General features: G+C 41.1%; 1 protein-coding gene across 1 annotated transcript; it reads left to right on the plus strand.

Annotated features, from left to right (window-relative positions):
• Nucleotides 1-8,755, plus strand: LOC101854444 (Y-box factor homolog). Its single transcript, XM_035972565.1, has 7 exons — nucleotides 1-100; nucleotides 3,503-3,558; nucleotides 4,019-4,108; nucleotides 4,489-4,629; nucleotides 5,199-5,324; nucleotides 6,033-6,230; nucleotides 7,852-8,755. The coding sequence occupies exons 1-7, from the start codon at nucleotides 1-3 to the stop codon at nucleotides 7,954-7,956; spliced, it is 816 nt and encodes a 271-aa protein (XP_035828458.1). The 3' UTR covers nucleotides 7,957-8,755.
• The last annotated feature ends 823 nt before the right edge of the window (nucleotides 8,756-9,578 follow it).

The raw sequence follows: 9,578 nt of genomic DNA on the forward strand, positions 1-9,578 counted from the left end.
ATGTCAGGAGCTTTGAGATCCACTCCAAATGCAGCTTGCAAAATCCATACAAACCTGGAACCTTTGGACATGCGGAGAGAGGCAGCAGTTGTGGAGATAAGTGAGCGCTACTTATAAGAGACTAGACTAAAACCACCCAAACAGAAAGATCAATCGTAACAGATGACCAAACGAATCCATGGAAGATCAATACTCGACACAGCCACCGAATTAGTAGAAAGACATCGCCTTCCATGTAACAGAAAAATGCCGAAACCCTTAAGACCAGACCCCCCCCCCCTAAAAAAAGGAGACAGTGCAAAAAGAATGTGGCCCAGGAGAACTGAAAACCACAGCTCTCAAATATACGTGTTTTAATCCATATTTACATTGATGAGTCAGCCTTCAAGGGAACTATTAATCTGGCTTTGGAGTAAGAATAGAACGTCCTTCAAGACGTGTGAACTATTTGATGCCTGTGATACTTCTTGTACAAATTATGAGGCTGATGTCATTGCCATTGAAGCAGCAATCCTCCACCTGACCGACATTTTCATCACCACAAAATCAAGGATACTGTAATCTACACAGACGTAAAATCAGTACTCCGAGCTTTGGAAAACATGAATTTTGAAAAACCAAGCTTTCCTCTCTGTATCTCAAACAATTAACACCTTTATGCAGACCTTAGATGCCGTCGACCTGACTTTGTAGTGGATACCTGGCCACAGCAACATCCCAGGGGACGACAGCTGACACCTTTGCCAAGAAGGGAGCATCACAAACACTTGTACAACCTCAAAACCCAGTATCATAACAGTATTAACAGACAGTCAGTCGGTGAATGGCGGGTGCTCTGGTGTGGTTTGCTCCTTCTTTCCTATTAAACAATTATCGTCTTTATGATTTATCTCTTCTCTTTCTTTTATGTTTGTTACTCTCTTGCAACACCTCTAATCTTTGACCCTTATAAATGACCTTATTGTGTTGCAAGTGCCGTAAAACTCTTACTAAAAAATTGAAAGTCAAGAACATCAAATGCAACACCAGGGAACAGTGGCTGAATGGATGGCATTTGGCAAAACTGGAAGAGCTGTATTTGCACACGATTGTTCCCAACTCAAAAGATGCACTAAATTCCTTCAGTAGAAGAGAACAGGCCACTATCTTTCGCCTGCGAACACAGCACATCCCACTGATTTCCTTCTTAAATAGGATCTGCAAGGATACCCCACCGTTGTGTGACTGCCAGGATGAAACAGTATGAGTATCACACCATCTCTTTACCTGCACTGCACTTAGCGACCTGCGTAGCACCTACCTACCTGTCTCCCCAGATATCAGAAATACTTTATACTTATACAGCGACAAAACAAAGCTGATAAAGACCTGTACATTGTTTACAATATATCTACTGGCCGAATGGCTAGAATCCAGATGGCCGCTGGATTGGAAAAGTAAAGTATCCACTGAGTAGTGTAGCTAGGCACTGAGACAAAGACAGTTCAGTTGCTCAGTGTAAGACTGCCATCGGCATGTGGCTTTTCAAAATCAATATGGTGTATGATGCAGCCTTACACTGCTTAGTCGAGATGTTTTTATGTCTTATCTTAGCTTGATAAAATACAAAGCTGTCTTCCAGTTATGTGTATCATGTTCTGGATGCAGGCAGTTATGGGAAGCTCACCCCTTTTCTTCCTTAGTACTGCAGTACTGCAAGCCTTACCTAAATCTCATCATCCAGTGCCAGATCTGCGACAGACATCGGCGATCATGGTTTTCCATTAATTCCTGTGCTCGGATGCTCTCAAAAAAGCTACGTTTCCCTGATCTTTCCCTGTTACCCATTCGTTTAGGTTCCCTAAGTATGTTGACGAGCGTCTGGTTTCACCACACTGCCTCACATATATGCTCAAGTACACAGATTTCAAGCAGTTTGGCAATACAACCCCATGCATCCTTTTGAGCTTGTTCACTTTGATCTTACAGCAGCTAAAACCAGATAAAATGAAATTGCTCTGCATAAGGGTCTAAAAGTTGGAGGACCAACAGAATAGACTGAAGACTCTAACTCTTCATGACATGAAGGTCAAGTTCACTACAAACTAGTTTCTGACCTAAAGTGTGTCCCAAAAATAGTGTGGGATTTACAGTGTACACATAAAACATTAACATGGAGACAATACAGTGGAGTCAACTTATAACGAGTCCGGAAAAAACGAGGTCTGTTATAAAGGCACTATTCTAAAACCCCGTTTTTTTTCTCCTCTTTACCTTTGTAAACAAAATACTGCTATAGCGCTATCAGACAAACTTGTGAGTCGGTTATAGCGGAATATTGCTGCTACTGTGCACATTGCATAGGACAGAATGCAAGACCTCGCCAGTTGAGAAACTTGTTGCTGATCTTGCGAAACAAAGAATAGGATAGCATATATGTGCGTCAACAAAGAAAGCCGGAGCAACTGAGTAGGGAGGGTGTGGCATTCGTAGACAAGCAGAACGCATCGCGTGATAGGCCAGTTTAGATTATCAAGGCCTGCCAATGCCATGCCTGTCACTTCTTAGATGCAGGGATGGAGAGGTCACATCAATGTGATGGATGGAGCGAATGTGTGACGTGCGCAAGCAGACAGAATGCACCACGGGGTGGGGTGGGGGGAAAACAAAGCGGGCGAGTTAGCCCAGAGCCCTTTCTTTCTGATCGCCAACGCCGAGCTGTCAGTCCACTTCGCTAGATCTAGCGCAAGAGAAACAAACCTGATTTGATTTTTGATCAAGTAACCTAGAGGTCATGTTGAAACAAAATCATCATCAGGGGAGATAGCAAAAGGAAAAACAACACCAAACTCATAGATTAGGCCTACTTTACAGTTTCCCTAGAATTTATTACTGGATCCCTTATAGCGAGAATCCTGCTATAACGCACATTTTGCTTCGGTCCCTTCCCTCTCGTTATAACAGGATTCCACTGTATATAGGGAGGAAATCTTCAAAACAAGCCGACACTGAAATGTTGGGGCATGGTCATGTCACTGTCTCAAAATGAGTAATTTGTTGGCTAGGTTACTGTAGACATTTTTGTTAATTATCCTGTGAGTATGCTCTCGAAGGGCAGTTTTGAATATAGGGCCCAAAATAAACTTTCAATACTAGATCAAAATTTTTTAGAAAAAAAATATTTTTGTTTGGTTGGTGGCCTGCAGAAGCACCGTGCAAACTTTTGTGGGCATTTGTAATTGAGCCATAAATTCTTAAGCGGACAGACGAAAGTGAACAAGCTATACCATCACCACAGCTGCCAATCAATGACAGAGTAGGTGAACATAATTGTTTCTAGTCCAGGTGAGAGGAAAGGATGGGACTGAACATCCTTCTCGCACTACAGCTTGTCTTTGTCACTTTCGTGAAGTTGTCAGGTTACCATCCATTGTACTGTGTGGTGAGTGAATGGTGGACCAAATAATGACTGGTCGAGACCATGCACAAGTACATCCTGTACATAGTTTTTACTCCATCTGAGACAACTTGTTCTTATTTTTCAGAGATGACACTAAAGAGGATGTATTTGTCCACCAAGTAAGTTTCATTGTGCTTTGTTTGTCAGTGACAGAAGGAAAGCGTCACCATCTTAGCATATATCCATTTTCTAGTTATATGGCATTAGTAATGTAGGAAGGGATTAATTGGGATTTTTCAAAAAATATATTATTGCCCTAGTGGTGGATTAGTATTGATTTTAGTCCTGGTCTTCTTTACACAGCTGACATTGTACCTGAAAAAAAAATTGAATAAATAAAGGCAGGTTTTGGGGTAGTTTTTTTCTCAGAATAGCCTGGTAGCCTTGTGCCATGTATTTCTTTCCGCAGTGCTTTGTTGTTGCAGAACCTAAATCATAAAAAAGTGTGCAAAAATAGACATTTTTATCTTAGTGCATGTTTTTTCTTCGCCAAGCTCTGATTTTGACCTTCAGGGATGTGCATTCTTTTTACTGATGGCTTAAAAATGACATTGACAAAATGCTTTGTTGCTTTTTCAGACGGCCATTGTAAAAAACAATCCAAGAAAGTACCTTCGAAGTGTTGGAGATGGTGAAAAAGTTGAATTTGATGTCGTGGAAGGAGAAAAGGTAACTTGATTCCTTGCAATGTATTAGAAAGTAAATCATATCATTTCTCATTTATGAATGCTTAGAGGGTTGTTTAACAGAAAGTGCAGTGTAGAGCATAGACTGCTGTATGGATGTTTTGATTGTTCTTGTGAAGTCTCAAATTTAGCATCAAGCAGAAAACACTATTCTTATTCCAAACGTATCTTCTCCCATATACCTATAGTGATATTTTTTATGGCTTTTTCTGGTACACCATGGGTGTGCAAGAAGATGTGTCTTCTGGTGTTACAGTGACAAACTCTTGAAGAGAAGGAAACTGCAATATGATGACTTACTTTAGTGAGATCGTGATTTTGTACTGTGGCTAAAGCAAAGTCAAAATGTATTTCCATTTTCAGGGAAACGAAGCTGCTAATGTAACAGGGCCAGAAGGATCGAATGTCCAGGGTAGCAAGTATGCTGCTGACAGGCGTAGGTTCAGACGAGGTGGCTGGTACCCACGCTTCCGTGGCGGCGGCCGTGGAGGCAGACCCCGACAGGTAAGGACATTTATGTACGGTAAAGTGGGCAGTGGACGTCCAGGATTTCAGAGGTTGGGGCAAGTTTGCTTTTGTCTGCTTCTTTTTGTACTTACATCAACTTACATCAACTTGGTGCATTTAATCCCAAACAGATGAGACACGTGGCATTTATATTTTCCAGTTGAAAATGCTTGATCTAGCCTAAACTGATTTGTGATAACTTAATCCAAAGTTTTAAATGAGTGTTAAAGTAAACGTAACACGACTCTAATGTTTGGTGATCCTGAGGACTCTAGGTATATGTGGACTGTGAATTCTTCACTTAATGACTGCTGTGTCGATGTGCGTTTTTATCCAGATTTTTCCCTCTGATAGAATCAGTTTTTAAGTGTCATACTGTTACTGCCTGTGGAATTTCCATGTTTGAATTTTAGCAGTTGAATAGCCTAAAGGGTCTTCATTGGCTTGCTTCTTCTTTATGAAGACTGGTGCAAGTCAAAGAGCTGTCCTTTCGGTGTGAAGAATATGACTAAATGTAAATAATTAACAAATGCTTGAACTAAATGTCTGAAATTTTTTGTTGTCAGGACATGGACGATGGAGCCCCAGACTTCATGCCAAGTCCGAGAGGCCGGGGCAGGGGGCGACCCTACTATCAGAATCGGCGCTACTTTGGGCCACCCCGCCGCGGAGGAGGCAGGCAATACTTAGAGGTAAGAAGTCATTAAGTCATATTATATTGTGTCTAAGTACTGGTGCCTCACAACTTAGTGTTTCAAAGTACAAGTGACTCACAAATGATTCTCTGAGGGTCACTTTAACACATTACACCCTAAGGGTCTGGACAGGAAATCCATTGTTAGATCCTAAGCAAGGGGAAGGAACCCACCTCCCATGAATACAAGCCTTTAAAAAACACATTTTAAAAATACTAAACAAAGTCCAAAAATCATGAAAAAATAAAAGTTAGAAAACTGAATGTATGGGGTCGCAGAAAATTTAATGGACTGTAGTTTAGCATGCACATAGTAAACATATTTTCAAGTCCCGAATTTGTAAAAATAAAAGTATACACGGAAAACTCGAATTCGTCGGGACTGGCCTCGGTAGTCCGAGGGATCCGTAGTTCGGGTATCTTACAAAGATAAAGAAGAAGAAAAAATTGGACCTCAGGCACAATTCAATGGATGCATGATTTCGAAAATTATGTATTCGACCTATCCGTGCTATACTGTATATTCTTTGTATTATGTATATATATAGAGAGAGAAATACATAACAAAACAGATTTCCGTGTCCATCCGGTTTTGCAATTTTTTATATGTAAAACTATGGGCTTGGTAAAGAACATTGAGAGAAGAGAATTGATCATTTTTGCCTGGTATCCCACTGTATGACTGACGTGTTTGAAACCGTTGCAGGGCGAGGGAGAGTACCAGCTTCAGCGTGACCAGGGCTTCCGTGGTGCGCGACGGCCGTTCTACCGCCGCTACTACGGACCACCTCCCAGGGGCTACTACGACGGTGGTTACTACGGTTACCAAGGAGGACCACCCAGGGGAGGACCTCGCAGGCGCGGAGGAGGGAGAGGCCGTGGGGGCTTCCGCAGAGGCAGAGGCGTAAGTTGTTTACTTGCTTCATGCTTTTTAAAAAAATGTTGGTTTTTGCACACAGTGACAAGATGAAGCTAGCTCACTTCACGTTTTTTTATTTAGGGAAAGTTATGGGAGTTTGTCGTGACATCGATGTCTGTGGTGTAGCACTTACACCCATTTTGCATAGACAGAAGGGAATTTTTATTGAATGTCGTTCTTAATTATGTCTATTGGGGTGGGGGTGGGGGGTAATTTAATTCTACCCTTGGGTATTTTGGGGGTATGGGTTGTTAAAGGAAGTTGTGCATGGATGTAAGGAAGTGAATTTGTTTATGTTGAGCTGAAATTCGTTTTGAGTGATTTCCTGATGATTAAAAGGGTTAACGAAATGTTCTAATGGACTCCTCAACCCTTGACCCATGTCCGGCTCCTACACACTCTCAGATTGGGGTCTCAGGTCTGCAAAGTGATGGAAACTTGTGTATCAGATTACTCAGTTACGTTTAGTAGGCTACAATATTATGAAAACTTACTGTTATGGTTATTCATGACATATATGCTAGCTCAGAGGGAGGGGGGGGCTCTCATGGTCGAGAGGTTACTGTGTTTGCCTTTTGTACAATGGGTCACTTGTCCGAATCTGGATAGCCACGGAAAATTTACTTCTCTAAAATGATCTCCTTTCACCTCCTTTCCTTCTCTCTTGCAATGTTCTGTTGTCTGCTTTCGTCTCCACTTTCTACCCCCACCTGCACGCTTCCTTTGCCCCCCTCCTCTGGGTTTCTGACTCTTTCTGCAGCCTTTCTACTGCTACTCCTCGGTTCTTTCTTACTGCTGTCTTCCTGCCACACCCCTAATCTTATGTTAGGTAAGATGGAACACCAGCCCTTCTCGGACTAGAGCTAAAAATCTCCCGAGGTGCCGAGTGCAATTGCGCAAGTTAAAGATTCCTTGGTGGTCCAAAATGGATAAGAATAGGCTTTGGCTGCCACCAGGGTGTGTGTTCCGCTCTCTCTTATGACCATATATGCAGTTACTAGCGCTGTAAGAAACAACTCAGAGGAAGGTGCTGGGGTTTTTTTTTATTGAGTTGAAGTTTTGGTATGTACATGAATGATTTTGCTCCAGCATTCAGAAGATGCTTAGCCTGCTAAGACCTTCTTGCACCAATGTGATCTATCAAGCATTAATGGACAGCTGTCTCCCCATAATCCTGACTCTGGAATTAAGGGATAGCAATGTATCATAGTTTATGCATTTGTTTGAAGGAATGAAACATGATTTTTATGTTCCATTTGGATGATCAAGGTATAGAATTTAGTATTTTGTCAAGTAGTCTTTTATTTGTCTGATGTTTAGAGGGCACCAGTGGTAGGTTCTACTTTTTGTTCCCTGTATTTTTGTCTTTCCTTGCTTTGTGGGTGGTTGGTGGGGGATGTGATGTTTGTTCCTTCTTTCCTATGGAATTTCTATTGCTCTTATTTCTTCTTCTTTTCTTTATATGTTTTTTTCTAGTAATACCGTATTATCTTCGGCACTTCTATAAACTTTTTGTGCTATAAAATCTTTTTTTTAAAGCCTATACTCATACAGTTTTTCTGAATGCTGTTTGCGATTAGTCATGTGACTGTTGATTTCTTTTCAGCAAAACCGAGACAAAGATGACGGTGCTGCTCCCAAGGCTGATGCCAGCAACGACACTGTGAAATCTGAGCCCTCATCTACCAGCGTAGAGAGTAAAGAGGACTAAACAAAAGTGTGACTTGCTCAAATGCAACGACCTAGACTGACTACCTAATGTTTTAATGTGTGTGTCCGTGTGCAATGAGACTACCCAGTGACTCGATGGAAACAACCTGACTTGAACTTAACACCCCTTCCCCCGAGTGGTTGGTTTTGGTGATCATCAGGGAACACCGGGATGGTTCTCATCTTGCTCTATCTTTGCACTTAGTAAGTAAATCTTCGTCTTTTTTTGAAACAAGCAAAAAACCCCTCCCTAAGACAAGAACACGTGACAGCCTAACAACTGACTTGACAGCTACAACAGATATTCTCAAGAGCACTAGCAGTTAAAGGAAGAAAAACAAAACACAAAAGAGAGAAATAAAGTTATTTAAGTAACTACAGATTGTGATATTTAACTTATTTATCACTTTCTCGAAAGAACTGAAAGAGATGGGAAGTAGCACATAGCAAGAAATCAAAAGAAATTATCTTCTTCTTTTTCTTTTCTTTTTTTTTTAATCACTCTCACTTTCAAACTCATCTCATTGACATTTATTTTTCTATAAAATGCGACTTTGAAATCAAGACTCAATTTTAGATCAAATCAAACAAGTTACAACTATGCAATTTATATCTTGAAATATTTATATTTAGCTATTTGTACTGTTAGGGTTTCTTGAAAGGTTCCAATGTTTGAAGACAGACTCACGTTACATTTTTTGGCATAAATGTACTAGACAAAGTTATGTTTTTTATTAGTGTTGAGCATTGTTTTCTTAAGCCAAATGCATGTGCTTATTAAAGTTTTGATAGGTCTTCAACTCCTGCTCGTTGTTCCTTTTTTTTCGTTTTCAATTGTGGGCTATTCAGGTTCCCCTACTTTAAGTCACTTGAAACATGACCGCTTGTCAGATACGCAAGCAGGATGGATGTTTCTTGAATTTCTGAAAAATATTATTTTCACTTGACTGGTTTCAAGACTAGATTTCAGTGATTTGCATGTTTGTATGATGGTTTTGTGTGGCAATTGGTAGCTCACATACATCGGTTGTTTTCATCAAGTGTTGTTTCAATTCCCCCCCCCCCCCCCAAAAAAAAAAGACGTAATTGCCAGCTCTGCCATGGACAGGCATGTTTGAATCATGGGAAAGCGATCACATTCTGTGAAGTGTTCAAACCACCTTTCTCCAACTGTGTGAGCATTTCTATGATCAGGCCAGTGGGTATCTTTTAAAAAGAAAATGTAGGTGTTTTCAATGCCCCACATCAACACAATTTAGATAACTTTGGAGTAAGCTGCCAACCCTGCTTGTAGGGCCAATCTGTGCTGAGAGGGGTACTATATCCTGGCAGATAACTGAGATACTTGATAACAATTCTCCCCTCTCAGGAATCGTACTCTTGGTTTCTTATGTGTGGCAGCAAGGTTCCTATAATAATCGATATGCCAGTGGTTACCATTTGAAATAGTGATGGACAGGACTGCACCAAGCGGTGGCCAGTGCTTCTCGCCGACCTGACCCCTGGATAAAAGGCTTCTGGTTTGTGCCGTGGCTTGTACAACTTATGGGTGATCTTTCTGTCCTACCAAACTGTACATCTTTATGTCTTCCTTATCTCTCCCACTTCTTTCTTTCCTGTTAA

This window comes from Aplysia californica, unplaced genomic scaffold (assembly GCF_000002075.1).
Source record: "Aplysia californica isolate F4 #8 unplaced genomic scaffold, AplCal3.0 scaffold00742, whole genome shotgun sequence".
Taxonomy (NCBI): domain Eukaryota; kingdom Metazoa; phylum Mollusca; class Gastropoda; order Aplysiida; family Aplysiidae; genus Aplysia; species Aplysia californica.